This window comes from Amblyraja radiata, chromosome 7, assembly GCF_010909765.2.
Source record: "Amblyraja radiata isolate CabotCenter1 chromosome 7, sAmbRad1.1.pri, whole genome shotgun sequence".
Lineage (NCBI taxonomy): Eukaryota > Metazoa > Chordata > Chondrichthyes > Rajiformes > Rajidae > Amblyraja > Amblyraja radiata.
Genome location: NC_045962.1, coordinates 86,582,318 through 86,604,650, shown reverse-complemented (window position 1 = coordinate 86,604,650; position 22,333 = coordinate 86,582,318). Strand labels below are relative to the sequence as shown.

At 48.8% G+C, this 22,333-nt stretch overlaps 1 protein-coding gene across 3 annotated transcripts in view; it reads right to left on the bottom strand.

Annotated features, from left to right (window-relative positions):
- LOC116975609 (probable hydrolase PNKD) overlaps nucleotides 1-22,333 on the bottom strand; it is a 44,047-nt gene that overhangs the window by 3,799 nt on the left and 17,915 nt on the right. For all 3 annotated transcript variants that reach the window (XM_033024917.1, XM_033024916.1, XM_033024918.1), the window contains exons 3-7: nucleotides 10,030-10,142; nucleotides 7,977-8,035; nucleotides 7,172-7,264; nucleotides 3,593-3,756; nucleotides 903-989 (exon numbers count right to left, since the gene is read on the bottom strand). In XM_033024917.1, coding sequence (XP_032880808.1) covers nucleotides 903-989; nucleotides 3,593-3,756; nucleotides 7,172-7,264; nucleotides 7,977-8,035; nucleotides 10,030-10,142 — 516 coding nt within the window. The remainder of the gene's footprint in view (nucleotides 1-902; nucleotides 990-3,592; nucleotides 3,757-7,171; nucleotides 7,265-7,976; nucleotides 8,036-10,029; nucleotides 10,143-22,333) is intronic.

Sequence of the window (22,333 nt, the reverse complement as noted above, 5' to 3'; positions counted from 1 at the left end):
TTATAGGTCCCTACCTGGTCGGTGTGGCAGCCTTTTTTCCGGGCTGCCCGTCGACCCGTCGTCGTGGCCTACCAGCGGGCTTGGAGCGCCGTTTCTTGGCGGGAACCACCCAGCACCTCGGCCTGCGTGGCGGCACTGCATTGGAGCGCTGGAGCGCTGGAGCGGAGCGGGCGATGCCTTGCCTGGGTCGCCGCGCTGGAGCTCTGGCGAGCTGGACTGCCGTGAGCAACATCTCCGGGCTGCGGGTTTGCGGAGCGGAGAGGCGGCGTGCGGAGAGACGGCGTGCGTAGATGCGGCAAGGCGGCAGTGAGGAGAGCGGGCGCCGACTTTTTCATCTGGAGCCTAGGAGCGCCAAACCGACGCGGCCTTGTCGGCTTCGGCAGCCGCGGGCTCCAACCAAGAAGCGGCCGTTCCAGGTGGCCCAGCCGCCGAAAGGACTCTCCCGACGCCGGGGCAAGACCACCCGGTGAGAACGGCCAGGGACATCGGGCCTCCGTAGAGGCAACTGCGGTGGCCCCAATAGGCCTGACTTTGGGGTGAACATGGGGTGGGGACTGGACATTGTGCCTTCCTCCACAGTGCTATCCACTGTGGGGGGATGATTTTTTTTGTCTAACTGTAGTCTTGTAGGTCTGTGTCCAAGATGGCTGCCGTGAAGAGAGAGTGGACGCTGGCACGATTTGGTTGCCGCTGCTCTCTCTTCACACTGTGTTTTTGATTTTCTGTTTTTGGATTGAATTCTGTTTTTAATTTGTGTCATTGTGATGTCTTTAATTACTTGTTTTACTCCGATTATATGTTTTTATTCCGATTACTATGTAAGGTGTCCTTGAGATTTTGTATGAAAGGCGCCCATTAAATAAAATTTATTATTATTATTATCACACTCGCCCCTCTTTTACCTGGCCAGAGCAATGTCTCGTCCCCCAAGGTGCCCACGACATCCAGCGACGACAGCATCAGCGACGCGCTGCCTTCGAAGATCCGACCTGAGGGGGTGGGGGGGGGGGGGGACACAAAACCAAGAGACTAGTGACGTTGGAGAACATGGCGCACTGTAGGCACAAGGGTACGTCTCAGTGGGAAATCCATGCGCTCTCTTCACAGCAGTTTACTGTTGCATGTACTGAGTTACAGTGTTACGTGCTATCCAGTCAGCAGACTGGGCGATCGTTTCGCTGAACGCCACCGCTCAGTCCGCCTGGACCTACCTGATCTCCCGGTTGCCAAACACTTTAACTCCCCCTCCCATTCCCACACGGACCTTTCTGTCCTGGGCCTCCTTCAATGACAGAGTGAGGCCCAGCGCAAATTGGAGGAACAGGCATCTCATATTTCGCTTGGGTAGTATTATACACCCCAGCGGTATGAACATTGACTTCTCTAACTTCAAATAGCCCTTGCTTTCCCTCTCCCACCAGTCTTACTGTCTCCGACTACATTCCATCTGTCCCGCCCCCTCCCCTGACATCAGTCTGAAGAAGGGTCACGACCCAAAACGTCGCCCATTCCTTCTCTCCAGAGATGTTGCTTGACCCGCTGAGTTACTCCAGCATTTTGTGTCTACCTTAGCTTACCCCCCAGCGGTATGAACATTGACTTCTCTAACTGCAAGTAACCCCTGCATTCCCTCTCTCTCCGTCCCACCCGCACCCCCTCCCCCCCCAGTCGCACTAGCTTCATGTTCTCACCCAACAAACAGCTAACAATGGCCTGATTAAAAAGGAACTTTCTTAAAGCTTTAAAAAAAAAATGAAGCGGTACAAAAAATGTATTAAGATATATGTGTTGTGTGTTATTGTAATTTACCGTACTTCTAATAAAAATAATTTTTAAAAAAAATTTTAAAAAAAGGAACTGCAGATGCTGGAAAATCAAAGGTAGACAAAATTGCTGGAGAAACTCAGCGGGTGAGGCAGCATCTATGGAGGGAAGGAAATAGGCGACATTTCTGGTTGAGACATCTCTCATTTCCCTTTTCCCTAACTAGTCTGAAGAAGGGTCTCGACCCGAAACGCACCCATTCCTACACTCCAGAGATGCTGCCTGTCCCGCTGAATTAGAAACATAGAAAATAGGTGCAGGAGTAGGCCATTCGGCCCTTCGAGCCTGCACCGCCATTCAATATGATCATGGCTGATCATCCAACTCAGTATCCTGTACCTGCCTTCTCTCCATACCCCCTGATCCCTTTAGCCACAAGGGCCACATCTAACTCCCTCTTAAATATAGCCAATGAACTGGCCTCAACTACCTTCTGTGGCAGAGAATTCCACAGATTCACCACTCTCTGTGTGAAAAATGATTTTCTCATCTCGGTCCTAAAAGATTTCCCCTTTATCCTTAAACTGTGACCCCTTGTTCTGGACTTCCCCAACATCGGGAAAATCTTCCTGCATCAAACCTGTCCAACCCCTTAAGACAGCTTTTGTGTCTATATTCGGTTTAAACCAGCATCTGCACTTCCTTCCTACACATAATGACTAACCAGCCTGACCCACTGAGTTCCTCCAGCACTTTGTGCTTTTTAGGCACGCAGCATAGGAACAGGCCCTTCGGCCCATCTTACCCATGCCAACCAATTTGTCCCACCATCACCTACCTGCCGCCTATCCCGCCTGCCTGCGTTTGGCCCATTTCTTTTCTGTAAATTTCTATCCATGTGCCTTGTTATAGACACAAAATGCTGGAGTAACTCAGCGAGACAGGCAGCATCTCTGGGGAGAAGGAATGGGTGACGTTTCGGGTCGAGACCCTTCTTCAGTGGAAGCCCACGCGGTCACAGGGAAATGGTACAAACTCACAAATCGCACCAGAGGTCAGGATCGAACCAAGGTCTCTGGCGCGATGAAGCAGCTGCGCCACTGTACAGCAGTGGTCGGGAACGGAATTCCCAGACAAGCAATCGTCACGGCGGTTCTCAAGGCACGTCGGAGAGGAGAGTGTATAAAATCACGTGGCTAGATGCACAGAGTCTCTTGCCCAGAGTGGGGGAATTGAGGACCAGAGGACATAGCTTCAAGGTGAAGGGTGAAAGATTTAATAGGAATCTGAGAGGTAACTTTTTCACACAGAGGGTGGTGGGTGTATGGAACGAGCTGCCAGAGGAGGTAGTTGAGGCTGGGACTGTCCCAACATTTCAGAAGCAGTTCGACAGGTACATGGATAGGACAGGTTGGACCAAGGGATATGGACCAAACACAGGGAGGTGAGACTAGTGCAGCTGGGACATGTCTTCCACAGAGATTTGTGAGTCTGTGGAATTCTCTGCCTCAGAGGGTGGTGGAGGCCGGTTCTCTGGATGCTTTCAAGAGAGAGCTAGATAGGGCTCTTAAAGATAGCGGAGTCAGGGGATATGTGGAGAAGGCAGGAACGGGGAACTGATTGGGGATGATCAGCCATGATCACATTGAATGGCGGTGCTGGCTCGAAGGGCCTACTCCTGCACCTGTTGTCTATTGTCTATTTATAAAAACACCCAATGACTTGGCCTCCACAGCTGTCTGTGGAGGCCCAGTCCTGCACCTATTGTCTATTGTCGGTGTGGGCAAGAAGGGCCCGTTTCCTGACATTGTGGCACTACAGCACTCACCACAGCCGGAGAGGAAGACCAGATCTCCGGAGAAGAGGCAGGCGGGACTGTTGTACGGCTCCCCGTCCAGGACGTAGATCATGTGACCCACGGTGTGGCCGGGCGTGAAGAGAGCCTGAAACCGCAGGTTGCCCACTTCAATCGTCTCCTTGTCCATAATGGGGCTGAGGAGAAAACCACCATTACTCAACGCGGGCCACGGCAACAAACTCATTCATTCATCATCACAAACAATGTGGGGCGCCGTCGAGTATAGCTGCCCAGCCTGCAGCTGTTCGTCCTTTCACCCTTTTAAAAAAATGTTTAGTGTGTTGAAAGTTTTGTTTTGGAGGTCTTCTAGTCTTTTTATGTGGGGGCTGGGAGGGGGTGGGGCAAACTGTATTTCTCAGTCCCTACCTAGTCGGAGATGAGTCTTTCCTCCGAGCCGCATCTTCACCCCTTCCTCGCAGCGTACCAACTGGGCTAGAGCAGCGTTTCCTGCCGGAGGCGGCACAGTGCTGAAGCAGCATCGCGGAGCGGGCGATGCCTTACCCGGGTTGCCGTGCGGTAAGCTTCGGAGTGTTGAGCCCACAGACTCCTACATCGCGGAGCTGTGCTTGCGGAGCGTCCAGCCGCGGGCGGCGCTGACTTTGAAAACCGCGGAGCCTGGGATCTTTCGCCGAGATCGCCAGAGTCGGAGCTCCGACCAGCGCAGCGTGTGGACTTCGGGAGCCGCGGCCGTTCCAGACAATCCAAGCCGCTGAGTCTTCCTCCGACGCCGGAGCTCCATCATCCGGTGAGAGGGTCTGAAACATCGGGCCGCCGTCGCGGCGACTGCGGAGGCCTCGAATAGGCCCCGACTACGGGTGAACATAGAGGAAGAGGACAGGACTTTACTGCCTTCCCTCACAGTGGGAACCTTTGTGGGGGGATGTTATGTTTAATGTTAAATTCTTTAATGTTGTGTTTTATTTTAATTGGTGTGCTGCAATAGCAACTCATATTACACACCAATTGGTGTACGTGACAATAAATGTCCTTTGTATCGTTGAGAACATTAGCGACGCAGTGTTGCTGGTTCCCGACGGGAACGGTGACGGACGCACCACACATCTCTGTCCTCCAGTTCCTGCGGACTTCCGCCGCTGGAAGTCTAGGAGTTTGCTGGTGTGTGTGTATGTGTGTGTGTGTGTGTGTGTGTGTGTGTGTGTGTGTGTGTGTGTGCGCGCGCGCTTTATCATCATTCCTTACAATGCTACGTACAACAGTGATCGCAACTTCTACTGAAGTGTGGATGGCCATCGGCTCGCTAGGAGCTCATCCGCTCTTTGACAGGTCTTATTTTTTGGTTCACAGCCCCCTCCTCACCTGGCATACCAGGTGAGGGATACGGTTTAGTCGCAGACTATCCGACTAAACTCACCCCTGCCCCCCCCTCCAATCATTGCCATCTCCAGTTAGGAGAAACTTCAGAAATGGGCATAAAAGGGGGAGAGGGAGAGGGAGAGGGAGAGAGATGAAAGAAATATGAGGAAAGATTGCAAAGACTAGGCTTGTATTCAAATTATAAAAGGACTGGACAAGCTAGATGCAGGAAAAATGTTCCCAATGTTGGACGAGTCCAGAACAAGGGGCCACAGTCTTAGAATAAAGGGGAGGTCATTTAAGACTGAGGTGAAAAAAAACATTTTCACCCAGAGAGTTGTGAATTTGTGGAATTCCCTGCCACAGAGGGCAGTGGAGGCCAAATCACTGGATGGATTTAAGAGAGTTAGATAGAGCTCTAGGGGCTAGTGGAGTCAAGGGATATGGGGAGAAGGCAGGCACGGGTTATTGATTGGGGACGATCAGCCATGATCACAATGAATGGCGGTGCTGGCTCGAAGGGCCGAATGGCCTCCTCCTGCACCTATTTTCTATGTCTGTCTACGTCTATGAAGAACAAGGTTGCCCACCCCTGCACTAGACTTTGACATTTCCGCCCTGGTGAAACATAGAAACATAGATAATAGGTGCAGGAGTAGGCCATTCGGCCCTTCAAGCCTGCACTGCCATTCAATATGATCATGGCTGATCATCCAACTCAGTATCCTGTACCTGCCTTCTCTCCATACCCCCTGATCCCTTTAACCACAAGGGCCACATCTAACTCCCTCTTAAATATAGCCAATGAACTGTGGCCTCAACTACCTTCTGTGGCAGAGAATTCCACAGATTCACCACTCTCTGTGTGAAAAGATCCTTAATGTTTGAAGTGATCCATTTTCCAGAACCAAGGCCTTTCAAATTGATTTTTTTGTTGTTGCATTGATTATAAGTAAAAGTATGACAAGGTTTAGATTAGTTAAGTTTAGTGATGGAAACAGGCCCTTCGGCCCACCGAGTCTCTGGCTCTACCGCTACGCCACAGTGCAGCCCTCAACCAAATTCTGCCATCTGCAAGCAAATTCAAGAGGTCGGGGGAAGTTGCAGACGAAAGCAGCAACTGCCGGCTGCCGATTATGAAAGAGGACGTCTTTGGCCAGCCGTCGCTGGTTAGCAGTCTTGCTCCCACTCTCTCTGGGCCCCACTCGGGGTTTGCTAAGCCAACAGCATCTCTTGCTGCACAGTGTGACCCATGGTCTCGCAGGGCTCCAGCTTTTACTAGCTGTTCACTGCAGGCTGCTGGCTCGGAGGAATGTAATTAAAGCCAGATGCTGCCCGCTTCCCTGCATTCAATTCAACCAAGCTTAATGAGGCAGCAAGGCAGGGGGGCTGGGGGGAGGGGGAGGGGGAGGGGGAGGAAGAGACACTGAGGCTAGTTTAGTTTAGTTTGGAGATTACGTTGTTTTTAAGTTTAAGTTTATTGGCCAAGTATACACATACAAGGAATTTGCCTTGATGTTCATTTTCAATTAGTTTTCTGCTGTTCCCAGGGGGGATCTTATAGAAACTTACAAAACTCTTAAGGGGTTGGACAGGCTAGATGCAGGAAGATTGTTCCCGATGTTGGGGAAGTCCAGAACAAGGGGGTCACAGTTTAAGGATAAGGGGGAAGTCTTTTAGGACCGAAATGAGAAAAACATTTTTCACACAGAGAGTGGTGAATCTGTGGAATTCTCTGCCACAGAAGGTAGTTGAGGCCACAGTTCATTGGCTATATTTAAGAGGGAGTTAGATGTGGCTAAAGGGATCAGGGGGCATGGAGAGGAGGCAGGTACAGGATACTGAGTTGGATGATCAGCCATGATCATATTGAATGGCGGTGCAGGCTCGAAGGGCCGAATGGCCTACTCCTGCACCTATTTACTATGTTTCTAAGTGAAAACTATGTATTATTAGTATGTATTATTACTAATTTATGTATTATCAGTATGTATTATTACTAAATACTAATTTAGTTATTATGTATTATTATGACCTCAATTTATTAACTATGGCGATAATTCATTTCACTGCACCTTCGGGTGTTTGTGAGGAATAAAATTCACAATGACAAATTGACATTGAGATTTGGCCCACCATCCGTTCACAAACATGGGTCCTGGCCCCTAAGCTGACCCCTGCCTTAAGCTAACCTCCCCCTTCCATTCCACAGGACGTTCCATCTCCCACACTTACTCTGTGAGGGCAGGGATGTTATCTGTGGTGGAACCATAAATTCTGCAGGTTTTGTGGATTTTCTTCAGTACTTTGTTTCCACCACTATGATCCCTGCAAAGTATTAAAGAAAAAACAGATTAAAAAAAAGAGAAAAATAAGAAAGTTCCTCGTGATGTTCACAAAACAGCACCACTGGGTTCACTTTATCCAACAGGAAAAGGGGAGGGGAGAGAGGAGAGAGAGTAGAGAGAGTAGAGAGAGAGAGGAGAAAGTGGAGAGAGAGGAGAGAGAGAGAAAGAGGAGAGAGGAGAAAGAAAGCTTAGAGAGCGATGGAGGGAAAGGACGTCGAACTCTTTTACTTTGCGTTTAGCTCGCCTCTCGCTCTCTACACGTGTTGCTCGCCCCCTTTTTTCTCTCGCCCGTTTTCTCTCTACCTCTCTTTTATTCCCTCCTGCTCTCCCTTTTTCTCCCTTCCCATTTGTTCTCTCCTTTTTTCTCTCTTCGTTTTTTCTCTTTCTTGTTTCTCTCTGGTTTTTCTCTAGACGTGTCTTTGCTCTCGCTTTCTTTCTCTTTTTCTCCTTCTTTTTTCTACTTTGTCTTTTCTCTCTTTCTTTTTTGCTATTCTTTTCGTCTCCCCTGTTTTCTCTCCCTTTTTGTCCTCTCCTTTCTTCTCTCCTCCTTTTTCTCTCCTTTTTTCTCTGCTCCTTTTCTTCTTTTTCTCTCTCTCTTCTCTCCATCTTCCCTCCCCCCTTCTCTTCCGAGAGAGTAGAGAATGAGACAGACAAATATAAACTAAAAGAAGCGGAAGCTCCTCACTACTCACCAGTGCTTGTGCGTTGTGAGAATTGCTGCCAAAGATGCTCCCTCTTCCTCGAGACATGACTGAAAAACATGGAGGAAGAATAACATAGACAAGGAACTACAGATGCTGTTTAAGGGCAGTCACGGTGGCGCAGCGGTAGTGTTGCTGCCTCACAGCGAATGCAGCGCCGGAGACCCGGGTTCGATCCCGACTACGGGTGCTGTCTGTGCGGAGTTTGCACGTTCTCCCCGTGACCTGCGTGGGTTTTCTCCGAGATCTTCGGTTTCCTCCCACACTCCAAAGACGTGCAGGTTTGTAGGTTAATTGGCTTGGTGTAAATGTAAAATTGTCCCTAGTGTGTGTGTAGGGTAGTGTTAGTGTGCGGGGATCGCTGGTCGGCGCGGACCTAATACAGAAAAGGACACACACGCACACACGTAGACGAGCCGATCATTTGGCCAGACACTTGCACTCTGTCTGCCAAAGACATGGTAGATCACCTGCGGTAAGGGAACAGCCGTGTTAAATCCACACGGGCGCACAGGGTGCAGCTGATGAGGCCGCTGCCTCACAGCGCTAGAGACCCGGGTTCGATCCCGGCCTGGGTGCTGTCTGTGTGAAGTTTGCAGGTTCTCCCCGTGACCGCGTAGGTTTCTGCCCACGCCCCCAACACGTGCGGGCTTGTAGGTTACTTGATTTCCCTAGTGTGTAGAACTAGCGTGAATGCAACTGAACCATCCCACCTCACTGGAGGCCCTCGGACTATCTTTAATCAGAATTTACCTTGCACTATTACATCATTTCCTTTATCATGTGTCTGTACGCTGTAAATGACTTGCTATTGAGCGAGTGCAGCGTAGGTTCACCAGGTTAATTCCCGGGATGGTGGGTCTGTCATATGTTGATAAGACAGGTGCGGCTGGGCTTGTGTACTCTGGAATTTAGAAGGATCAGATTGGGAATGTGAGGCGGAGTTAAAGTTCTGAGCACTTTACAGGTACAGCAGGCAGTGAAGAAAGCGAATGGCATGTTTTGGCCTTCATAACAAGAGGAGTTGAGTATAGGAGCAAAGAGATCCTTCTGCAGTTGTACAGGGCCCTAGTGAGACCACACCTGGAGTATTGTGTGCAGTTTTGGTCTCCAAATTTGAGGAAGGACATTCTTGCTATTGGGGGAGTGCAGCGTAGGTTCACAAGGTTAATTCCCGGGATGGCGGGACTGTCATATGCTGAGAGAATGGAACGGCTGGGCTTGTACACTCTGGAGTTTAGAAGAGTGAGAGGGGATCTCATTGAAACATACAAGATCATTAAGGGCTTGGACACGCTAGAGGCAGGAAACATGTTCCCGATGTTGGGGGAGTCCAGAACCAGGGGCCACAGTTTAAGAATAAGGAGTAAGCCATTTAGAACGGAGACGAGGAAACACTTTTTCTCACAGAGAGTGGTGAGTGTGGAATTCACTGCCTCAGAGGGCAGTGGAGGCAGGTTCTCTGGATGCTTTCAAGAGAGAGCTAGATAGGGCTCTTAAAGATAGCGGAGTCAGGGGATATGGGGAGAAGGCAGGAACGGGGTACTGATTGGGGATGATCAGCCATGATCACATTGAATGGCGGTGCTGGCTCGAAGGCGGTGCTGACACTCCTGCACCTATTGTCTATGGACTCGACTGTAATCATGTATTGTCTTTCTACTGACTGGTTAGCTCGCTTTTCACTGTACCTCGGTACACGCGACAATGAACTAAACTGACGGTCGGTCTGTATTCGTGGCTAGAATATCCTGTTGTGCTGAAGCAAAGCAAGAATTTCATTGTCCTATCTGGGACCCATGACAATAAACTCTCTTGAATCTTGACTTGCGCAAGAAGGAACTGCAGACGCTGGTTCAAACTGAAGCTAGACACAAGAAGCTGGAGTAACTCAGCGGGACAGGCAGCATCCCTGGAGAGAAGGAATGGGTGAGGTTTCGGTAAGAGACCCTTCTTCAGACTGGACTTGGTGGGCTGAAGGGGCTGTTTCCGTGCTGTGTCTCTGTACCAAACTAAACACCCAGACAGACGCACATTTGCTCACCTGGATGACTTCTGGATCTGCAGGGTCAATGGCGACAGCAAGGCTTGAGGCCACATCTATGATCAGGTAGCTGTAATTGTCAGACAGAATCGGGACTGGAAGGATTTTCAAACCTGCATGTTAAAAAAAATGAAGGGATGGGTACACAGGGGAAGAAAGTTCAGGCTTGTTGTTGTCACATGTACCGAGGTACAGTCAAACGCTTCGTAGAGTTGCTGCCTTACAGCGAATGCAGTGCCGGAGACCCGGGTTCGATCCCGACTACGGGTGCTGTCTGTACGGAGTTTGTACATTCTCCCCATGAGCTGCATGGGTTTTCTCCAAGTTCCTCCCACACCACAAAAACAAACAAGTTTGTAGTTTAATTGGCTTGGTAAATGTAAAAATTGTGCCTAGTGGGTGTAGGATAGCGTTGATGTGCGGGGATCGCTAGTCGGCGCGGACCTGGTGGGCCGAAGGGCCTGTTTCCGCACTGTATCTAAACTAAACATCATGCCACAAGATGGTTTCAAGAGAGCTAGATAGGGCTCTTAAAGATAGCGGAGTCAGGGGATATGGGGAGAAGGCAGGAACGGGGTACTGATTGTGGATGATCAGCCATGATCACATTGAATGGCAGTGCTGGCTCGAAGGGCTGAATGGCCTACTCCTGCACCTATTGTCTAGTGTCACACATTAATACAATCAAGCCAAACTCAAGTACAGCAGGTGGAGCAAAGGGGAAGACACAGAGTGCAGAATATAGTTCCCAGCATTGTAGCGCACCAGTTCCAGAGACAAAAGTCCAATGTCCGCAATGGGGTTGAGGACATTAAGGGCGGCACGGTGGCACAGTGGAGCTGCTGCCTCACAGCACCAGAGCCCCAGGCTTGTATGTTCTACTTGTGACCATGTGGGTTCCCCCGCGTGCCTTGCACACTCCAAAGACGGACAAGTTGTATAGTTCTGCAGTTGTATAGGGCTCTGGTAAAGACCACATCTGGAGTATTGTGTACAGTTTTGGTCTGCTAATTTGAGGAAGGACATCCTTGTGATTGAGGCAGTACAGCGTAGGTTCACGAGATTGATCCCTGGGATGGCGGGACTGTCATATGAGGAAAGATTGAAAAGACTGGAGTTTAGAAGGATGAGGGGATATCTTATAGAAATGTATTAAATTATAAAAGGACTGGACAAGCTAGATGCAGGAAAAATGTTCCCAATGTTGGGCGTGTACAGAACCAGGGGCCACACTTAGAATAAAGGGGAGGTCATTTAAGACTGAGGTGAGAAGAAAAAAAATTTCACCCAGAGAGTTGTGAATTTGTGGAATTCCCTGCCACAGAAGGCAGTGGAGGCCAAGTCACTGGATGGATTTAAGAGAGAGCACTTCTCCACTGTATGTAGCTCTACTGTATTTGACTCATCTATTATATGTGACTTTCCAGCTACCTCTACATGTAGAAGCTCTATTTCTTTTCAAAAAATAAAACCTGTTGAATTAAAGGATGATTGTGGATCTGGACCAGCTGGTATTGAGACTAAATTCATTAAGTTAGGAGCTAATATTCTAATGTACCCACTATGCGACCTGTTTAATTTGTCCTTCTCAACTTGTACCCTCCCTTCCGCATGGAAGTGTGCCAATGTTACTCCACTGCATAAGGGAGGCGACCCACACGATATTAACAATTACCGCCCCATCTCAATTATCAACTTGGTGGCTAAAATCCTCGAGAAACTAGTGTTCAACCAGCTATCACATTACGTCTCAACTTTCAACATTCTATCTCCATGCCAGTCTGGGTTCAGACCTAATCACTCCACAACTACAGCTCTGTTAAAACTCACCAGCTCTGTTAAAACTTCACTGCTTCTGAGGATGGTAAACTCACCGGTGCCATCTTTCTTGATCTAACCAAGGCCTTTGATGTTGTTGACCACTACCTACTGCTTGATAAACTTTACTCTATTGGTCTTTCTCAAAACAATCTACTGTGGTTTAACTCATACCTTCATAACAGACGCCAATGTGTCACCTTTAATGGAAGTCAATCCAATTCCTTAATTGTTGAGAAGGGGGTCCCGCAAGGTTCGTCTTTGGGACCACTCCTTTTCTCTATTTTCATAAACGACCTCCCTAATATCTGTTCTGACTGTCAAACACAACTATATGCCGATGATGCAGTGCTATTTACATCTAGTACTAACAAGTCTGAAATTGAAAGATCCCTTCAATCAGATCTTACTTTTGTTCAGAAATGGCTATTATTTAACAAATTAATTTTAAATAAAAATAAATCATGCAGTATGTTATTTGGTACCAGACAAGGCCTTGGTAATTCTGTAGATCTGACTATATCATTTAATGAAGGATCACCATTAGAACAAGTATTGAACTTCAAATATCTTGGTGTTTGGCTCGACCCAACGCTTTCATTTACGCAGCATAGTGAGACGATTACTAAACTCAGCTGTAATCTAGCTATTCTTTACCGCCATATAAATTGTTTCACCTTTCAGATGAGAAAAATAATTGTCTCTCAACTACTACTACCAACACTGGATTATGCTGATATTGTCTATCAGAATACATTTGATACACATCTTCAACCCCTCAATGTAGTTTATAATAGTCTTTGCAGATTTATTTTAAGGTGTCCATATATAACTCACCACTGTTCTATGTACGAAACTTTAAACTGGTTATCCCCCCACGCTCGAAGATGCTACCACTGGTTCCAGTTCATCTTTAAATGCATCTATCTCAATTACCCTTCTTATTTAAAACAAGACCTATTACCATACACACCCTCATATTCACTAAGACATATTCAGCAACCCTTCGAAAACGAGATGACTGTCCATCTCAAGGGGTTATCCATGAATAAACTTGTTTCAAATATGGGGAGAAGGCAGGCATGGGTTATTGATAGGGGACGATCAGCCATGATCACAATGAATGGCGGTGCTGGCTCGAAGGGCCGAATGGCCTCCTCCTGCACCTATTTTTATGTTTCTATGTAAGTTTGTAGGTTAATTCGCTTTGGTAAAAACTGTAAATTGTTCCTATTGTGTAGGATAATGCCAGTAAATCGGGGAATCGCTGGCCAGCCCGGACTCGGTGGGCCGAAGGGCTTGTTTCCATGTTTAAGAAGGAACTGCAGATGCTGGAAATCAAAGGTAGACAAAAGTGCTGGAGAAACTCAGCGGGCGAGGCAGCATCTATGGAGCGAAGGAAATAGGTGACGTTTCGGACCGAAACCCTTCTTCAGACTGATGTGAGGGGGGGGGCGGGAAGAAGAAAGGAAGAGGTGGACACAGTGGGCTGAGGGAGAGCTGAGAAGGGGAGGAGAAAGTAAGGACTACCTGAAGTTAGAGAAGTCAATGTTCATACCGCTGGGGTGCAAACTGCCCAAGCGAAATATGAGGTGCTGCTCCTCCATGCTGTGTTAAGGTTCATTTCTTAAAACAGACAACTCACAATAGGTTAGGTAAACCAACACAAGCTTTACTGATCATCAGCCGGCGAGAGTGCCAGGGATACAAAGTCAAGTATGCAACAGACACTTAACTCTCCCTGAGCCACCACTCTAATGAATGAAGACATACAGCATCTTGTTTATAGTATTTTGGAAAGGTAGTCACATGTTTATACAGAGTTGCAGCAATGATGTTTAATACAAACCAATCACAGACTCTACCCATTCAAAGTATACTTGTCACTAATACAATACTTGTCATCTATGGTTATATCAAATCACAAACTGTTGATCACAAAACCTAAACAACAGGAACTTAGTCAAAAGCCCAACATTTGCAATTCCGTCTTAATCAATGAAAGGATCTTTATCAACAACAGCCAGAAGATTTCTGATTATAGAAACTACCAATTCCCCAGGAAACACAGCGTCTCCCACTGTTGTTAATGGCCTTTAGCTTGGGCATAACAGGAAGCACTATCACATGCTTGAATGCAGGCTTCTAACTTCCCGATTCCCACAGCTTCTCTAGCATATTACAGAATAATAAAACTTCAGTTTATTCACAACCCAAAAAAGTCAAGCTAACCTTTTACTTAATAAAATATTTTACATTATAATTTATTATATAACTAGGATATTCTCAGCTGTGTCTCTGAAGCCGAAAGGGCCAGTCCCACACTTGGCCGTCATTTGCGCCTCATTTACGCGTTATATGTAAATTAGGTGGACGCTTCGTGTGCGCATGCGTTGCGCATGGTGAGGCGTGGAATCGTATGCGGTATTGCATGGATTTAGTACAGGGACGAATTCCTTGTGCGTTGCCTGCGTGACGTATCACTGACGCATTTGGTACGCACGCTGACGCATTGACGTCGTACGCTGGCATTCCCAACGTCTCTCGTGTATCGCGTGGTGACGCACGATAACGTCACCCTGCCCGTCCGTACGCCCTTGCGTTTACGTCCTGCGGGGTATTCTAATGACGTCACGTGCACCAGGCGGCTGTGCTGACGTGCGATTTGCGCGCGACGTGGCGCATCACGACGCGTGGACCTATTTTACATATGACGCGTAAATGAGGCGGGAATGACGGCCAAGTGTGGGATAGGCCCTTAAAGGACAATACTGAGCTGCTGCTTCAGCCAGATCATTAAAAAGCAAGCTGGCTGCTCGGGGAAAAGCTACTCCTGCACAAGCAGCAGCCAGCATGCAGCAGCGCTTACAGAAAGACTCGCACTGAATCAGAATCTTCCCCCCCAAGGTCCCGGGGCACTGCCTAATTAAGCACATTTCCAGTGTTGGTTTACAAACACTGTTACAGCAGAGGCCCACAAGCTGCAAGGAGACTCCGCTGGGAATTTCCTGCAGCTCGGCATTCACAACTGCACGGTGGCGCAGCAGTAGAGCTGCTGTCTTCCAGCGCCAGAGACCCGGGTTCGATCCTGACTACGGGTGCAGTCTGTACAGAGTTAAGGCGATCTCCCTGTGACAGTGTGGGTTTTCTCCGGGTGCTCTGGTTTCCACCCACACCCCAAAGACACACGGATTTGTAGTTTATTTGGCATAGGTAAAATTGTAAACTGTAAACATGTAAGATTGTTAAGGGCTTGGACACGCTAGAGGCAGGAACATGTTCCCGATGTTGGGGGAGTCCAGAACCAGGGGCCACACAGTTCAAGAATAAGGGGTAAGCCATTTAGAACGGAGACGAGGAAACACTTTTTCTCACAGAGAGTGGTGAGTCTGTGGAATTCTCTGCCTCAAAGGGCGGTGGAGGCCGGTTCTCTGGATGCTTTCAAGAGAGAGCTAGATAGGGCTCTTAAAAATAGTGGAGTCAGGGGATATGGGGAGAAGGCAGGAACGGGGTACTGATTGGGGATGATCAGCCATGATCACATTGAATGGCGGTGCTGGCTCGAAGGGCCGAATGGCCTACTCCTGCACCTATTGTCTATTGTCCCTAGTGTGTAGGATAGTGCAGGGTGATCGCTGGCCGACACAGACTCGGTGGGGCCTTTTTCCATGCTGCATCTCTAAACTAAATCTTTAAAAACTCTCTCTCTCCGCATATGCTGCCTCACCTGCTGTGTATTTCCTGCATTTATCTCAAATTTCCAACATTCAACATTTTCATCGCTTGCTTGACTGCCACTTGTTGAATAAGAACAGCGTGGAAAAGGTCAGTTTCCGCACTGTATCTCTGAACTAAACCTTTAAAGACTCTGAGACACGAAACGCTGGAGAAATTCAGCGGGTCAGGCAGCATCTCTGGAGAAAAGGAATAGGTGACGTTTCAGGTCGAGACACTTCTTCAGACTGAGAGCCAGCGGAAAGGGAAACGAGAGATATAGATGGTGACGTGGAGAATAAATGAATGAAAGATGTGCAAAAAGTAACGATTATATAGGTAACCATATCTCTCTCGCTGTCTGTCTCGCTGCCTCTGTCTCTGTCTCGCTGCCTCTGTCTCTGTCTCGCTGCCTCTGTCTCTGTCTCGCTGCCTCTGTCTCTGTCTCGCTGCCTCTGTCTCTGTCTCGCTGCCTCTGTCTGTCTCGCTGCCTCTGTCTCTGTCTCGCTGCCTCTGTCTCTGTCTCGCTGCCTCTGTCTCTGTCTCGCTGCCTCTGTCTGTCTCGCTGCCTCTGTCTGTCTCGCTGCCTCTGTCTCTGTCTCGCTGCCTCTGTCTCTGTCTCGCTGCCTCTGTCTCTGTCTCGCTGCCTCTGTCTGTCTCGCTGCCTCTGTCTGTCTCGCTGCCTCTGTCTGTCTCGCTGCCTCTGTCTCTGTCTCGCTGCCTCTGTCTGTCTCGCTGCCTCTGTCTCTGTCTCGCTGCCTCTGTCTGTCTCGCTGCCTCTGTCTGTCTCGCTGCCTCTGTCTCTGTCTCGCTGCCTCTGTCTGTCTCGCTGCCTCTGTCTGTCTCGCTGCCTCTGTCTCTGTCTCGCTGCCTCTGTCTGTCTCGCTGCCTCTGTCTGTCTCGCTGCCTCTGTCTCTGTCTCGCTGCCTCTGTCTGTCTCGCTGCCTCCGTCTGTCTCGCTGCCTCCGTCTGTCTCGCTGCCTCCGTCTGTCTCGCTGCCTCCGTCTGTCTCGCTGCCTCTGTCTCTGTCTCGCTGCCTCTGTCTGTCTCGCTGCCTCCGTCTGTCTCGCTGCCTCTGTCTCTGTCTCGCTGCCTCTGTCTGTCTCGCTGCCTCTGTCTGTCTCGCTGCCTCTGTCTGTCTCGCTGCCTCTGTCTGTCTCGCTGCCTCTGTCTGTCTCTCTCGCTGTCTGCCTCTGTCTGTCTGTCTCGCTCACCACAGGTGCTACCTGAGCCGCTGCGTATTTCCCGTCTTTAATCTCAGATTTCCAATATTTGCATATTCTTTGCTTGTTGAATTCCACAACCAACCTCAATTGTTTCCATTCTTCCCCACGCCCAGGGTCTTCCTGCTTGTCCCAACACGTCAGCCTGTTCTCGGCAAGCAGAGACACCCATTAATTCACAAACTGGTTTTTCTCACCTGCATCGCGTTACAAGGGCTCGAGGCACCAATGTGTAGGAAGGAACTGCAGATGCCGGCTTACACCTAAACGCTGGAGGAACTCAGCGGGGTCGGGCAGCATCTCTGAAGAGAAGGAATGGGTGATGTTTCAGCTCGAGACCCTTCTCCCGAGATAGCAGCTCCCTATCACTTACATCGATTGGCAAGAAAAGACCGCATGTAGACTTTAGAGATACAGCGTGGAAAAAGACCGTTCGGCCCACCGAGTCAATGCTGACCAGCGATCACCCCGTATACTGGCACTATCTTATATATTAGGGACAATTTACAATCTAAAAGCCCTGTCCCACGGTACGAGTTCATTCCAAGAGCTCTCCCGAGTTTAAAAAAAAAATCAAACTCGTGGTAAGCACGGAGAATGAACGTAGCGGGTACGTCGGAGCTCGGGGACGCCTCTTAGCGGCTTGTAACGCTAACGGCAGGTACTCGGGAAGACTCGCTAATGGCAGGTAAGCTCGGGAAGTCTCGTGAAGATTTTTCAACATGTTGAAAAATGTCCACGAGAGCCCCGAGTGGCCATTACCCGTAAATGTCCGAGTTCGAATCAGGGCAAACTCGGGAGAGCTCTTGGAATGAACTCGCACCGTGGGACAGGGCTATTACCAAATCCAATTAGCCTACAAAACCTGAGTGCGAGAAGAAAGCAGAGCACACGGAGAAAACGCACGCCGGTCACGGGGAGAACATATAAACTGTACAGACAGCACCCAGTGGTCAGGATCGAACCCTGGTCTCTGGCGCTGCAAGGGAGCAGCTCCACCGCAAATGTCTAATGCGCCTGTCCCACTTGCATGCAATAGCATGCGTTTGGCTCGACCAAACGGAAGCTGAGTTCATGCGAAGTTCGCGCTAGACGTCATTAGCGTCATACTTACCAATCAGCTGGGCAGGAGGCGGGCCGACTGAATTTGGGCGTCGCAGCCCGTCGGGCGGTGAAGTCATCTCGCAACGCCACGCGCTAGGCGTATGCCGTCAAGACGCTGCGTACGACCGCAATGCACATGCGTGCCGACAGGCGCGTGAAGATTTCAGACACTAGCAGTTTTTTAGAGCCCCGCGCGATGTCGGGACCAGCCCCGCACAACTCCGCGCTTCTAAGTGGGACCGGCCCCGCGCGGCCATACGGTGCCCGTACGCCTCAAGCGACCACGTTTGGTCGCGTCAAACGCATGCAATCGCATGCAAGTGGGACAGGCCCTTTAGGCTCACAACGTATCCCAGAAGCCACAAATCTAGGGGGGAGCTCACTTGGTTCTCCCCCACTGACGGTGCATGGGGAGTGGGGGGAGATGGGGGTCACACAGAGGGAGGGATCTCCTCGTCAACGTGTTGTAGTGCCTGACCAAGATGGCCATTCACGGTCCACGGCCCCAGGCAGCCAAGAGCTCCGTCCGAGCCCACTGCCTACCCCTCTCTGGGATTACCCGCGTGCCTGGGTGCCCCTGGAGAGGGAGCTTGCGGTGTCCACGGTCAATTCAGGGGACCGCTGGGCACTACGGGGACCCGAGTGAGAACCAGAGGGCATAGACTCAGAAGAAAAAGGACGACCTTCAGAATGGAGATGATGTTTGTTTCGCTAGAGGGTGGTGAGTCTGTAGAGTTCATTACCACAGACAGCTGTGGAGGCCAAGTCATTCAGTGTTTTTATAAATAGACAATAGGTGCAGGAGTAGGCCATTCGGCCCTTCGAGCCAGCACCGCCATTCAATGTGATCATGGCTGATCATCCCCAATCAGTACCCCGTTCATGCCTTCTCCCCATATCCCCTGACTCCGCTATCTTCAAGAGCCCTATCTAGCTCTCTCTTGAAAGTATCCAGAGAACCTGCCTCCACCGCGCTCTGAGGCAGAGAATTCCAGACTCACAACCCTGTGTGAAAAAGTGTTTCCTCGTCTCCGTTCTAAATGGCTTACCCCTTATTCTTAAACTTTGGCCCAGGTTCTGGACTCACCCAACATCGGGAACATGTTTCCTGCCTCTAGCATGTCAAAACACTTAATAAACTTATAAATAAACATGTTTCAATAAGATCGCCTCTCATCTTTCTAGATTCCTGAGTATACAAGCTCAGCCAGTCCATTCTGACAGTCCCGCCATCCCGGGAATTAACCTGGTGAACCTACGCTGCACTCCCTCAATAGCAAGAATGTCCTTCCTCAAATTATGGGATCAAAACTGCACACAGTACTCTAGGTGTGGTCTCACTAGGGCCCTGTACAACTGCAGAAGGACCTCTTTGCTCCTATACTCAACTCCTCTTGTTATGAAGGCCAACATGCCATTCGCTTTCTTCAGTGCCTGCTAAAAGCAGAGATTGAAATATTTTTTTTTAGTTAGTTAGTTAAGGTTACACAGAGAAGGCAGGCGAATGAGGTTGGGGGGAAAATTTAGATCAGCCGTAATCGAATGGCGGAATAGATTTGATAGGCCGAATGGCCTAATTCCACTCATACGTCTTATGAACTTACGAGTGCATTTTAAATAAGAATGTTAACATTTTGCCATTATACATACATACACATACGTATGTGTAGGTATGTATTATGTCGAAAAGTTAACATTTATATATAACTATATATTTCATCTTAGGCCCCCCTCGATCGTGGCTGACCATGGGTGTCTCCAGGGTGCTATTCCCTACATGGAGGACGCCTGTGCGTGACTTTGTTTAACGTGGGGAGACTGGTGCACAGACAGCCACCCCACGTGAGGTCCTTGACAGATCTGGGTCAGGATCCAGTGGCATGGAGTCCAAGACGACTGGAGACCCTTTTCTGCCGCAGCCTTCATCCGCCTTCCCAGCCATTGTGACGTTAGCTCCACTAAGGTCAGCCATCGTCCTCCGCCTGTTCCACCGTTGAGGTCTTGGTTGGATTGCTCTTTGTCAGAGACCTCCCCCCCCCCTCAACCTTACCGCCATGGGTGGCCCTACCAGGAGCATAGATCCAGACGGCATCGCTCTCAGGATCTCAGGTCCACACAAGCTTCTCCACCACGACAAGGTGACAATCCATGGAGATATATAGTTATATTATAGATATATATATATATGGATTAACGCTTTCTGAGAATAGCTTTGTAGCCGTCACTTTTGTAAAGCGAAACAACAACAAAAAAACCATTGTCAGCGTTGGTTGAAACTATGGGCGTTGGTTTGCTCTGGAGCAGGGCGTGATCTTCGGATTCCAAAGACTTGGTTCAGTGTTAGAAAAATTGTTTATAAATCTAAGATAAAAACAGAAAGAGCTGGAAATTCTTAACATCTGCGGAGAGAACAGCAGATTATGTTTCCCTGACCTTGGAACCAGAACTGGAACATCAACTGTGTTTCTCGTTCCACAGATATTGCTTAATCTTGATGAGGAATACGCACATTCTTGCCTTATTAAGTTTATAGTTTCAACATCTGTAGATTTTTTTTTTTGCCTTCCCATTCCAATTGGAATCTGAAGTTGACAGATTTAGAGTTTATTTCCAGCAATATACACAAAATGCTGGAGTAACTCAACTGGGCAGGCAGTTGACACAGCGGGGAAACAGGCCCTTCAGCCAGCCGAGTCCACATCGACCAGCGACCCCTGTACACGAGCACTATCCTACACACTAGGGACAATTTACAATTTTAAATAAACTTCAATTAACCCTTGCTTTCCCTCTCTATCCTTCCCCCATCCTAGTTCTACGACCAGTCTGACTGCCCCCCTGATTAAATGTTATCTGTATGCTTCATTGTCACCTTCTTCCCCTTTGATGTCTCGCTTTCACACCTTACACTTCCTTATCTCCGAGTCTCCATCTCCCCCGACTCCCAGTCTGAAAAAAGGGGCACGACCCAAAATGTCACCCGTTCGTTCTATCCAGAAATGCCGCCTGTACCGCTGAGTTACTCCAGCGTTTTGTGTCTGTCACAAACCAGCACCTGCAGTTCCTTCCTGCACCCTTCACACCTAATGTCCAAGACACCTCACCGGGCCTTCGACTCTTTAATAACTTTTGGTTTCCAGGCTCTCGTTCCCTCCTCTTTATTACGGACGTTCAGTCTGAAGAAGAGTTTCGGCCCGAAACGTTGCCTATTTCCTTCGCTCCATAGATGCTGCCGCACCTCCTGAGTTTCTCCAGCATTTGTGTCTACCTTCGATTTTCCAGCATCTGCAGTTCCTTCTTGAACAGTTCTACAAAACATTCTCTCACTGCTCCCCCTCTGTTGATTCCTACTTATTTCCAGCAATCACACCTTCCGGCAATCAGACTGCAAATGTCAACCTAGATTACAAAACCTACACCAAACCCAAACCAATTAGGAGCAGACGAGGGCATTCGATCCAATTTCAGATTCCAGCTACCAAGACATATGTGTACAGCAATTCATTCTTCCCCCACACAATTAAAGCAGGAATAGTCTCCACCCTACCATAGTCCAGAACAAGGCGACACAGTTTAAGGATAAGAGGGAAGTCTTTTAGGACCGAGATGAGAAAATCATTTTTCACACAGAGAGTGGTGAATCTGTAGAATTCTCTGCCACAGAAGGTAGTTGAGGTCAGTTCATTGGCTATATTTAAGAGGAAGTTCGATGTGGCCCTTGTGGCTAAAGGGATCAGGGGGTATGAAGAGAAGGCAGGTACAGGATACTGAGTTGGATGATCAGCCATCTTGAATGGCAGTGCAGGCTCGAAGGGTCGAATGACCTACTCCTGCACCTATTTTCTATGTTTCTATAGTTACCCAACCAGATGCAACTACATTTAAGGTAGCTCTTTCTTCCCAAAAACCCTTTCTGGCTTAAGTCCTCCCTCCACCACCTCCAGTTTAAATTCCATTTGGAATATTTTAGAGGACCAAGAAACCAAATGGCAACGTTTTAAATAAGGCATGAAAGGAAAGCCTGGATGTGGAGAGAATGTTTCCACTAGTGAGAGAGTCTAAGATCAGAGGGCACACCCTCAGAATTAAAGGACATTCCTTTAGGAAGGAGATGAGGAGGAATTTCTTTAGTCAGAGGACGGTGAATCTGTGGAATTCATTGTCACAGAAGGTTGTGGAGGCCAAGTCAATGGATATTGTTAATAGACAATAGACAATAGGTGCAGGAGTAGGCCATTCAGCCCTTCAAGCCAGCACCGCCATTCGATGTGATCATGGCTGATCATCCCCAATCAGTACCCCGTTCCTGCCTTCTCCCCATATACCCCGACTCCGCTATCTTTAAGAGCCCTATCTAGCTCTCTCTTGAAAGTATCCAGAGAACCGGCCTCCATCGTCCTCTGAGGCAGAGAATTCCACAGATTCACCACTCTCTGTGTGAAAAA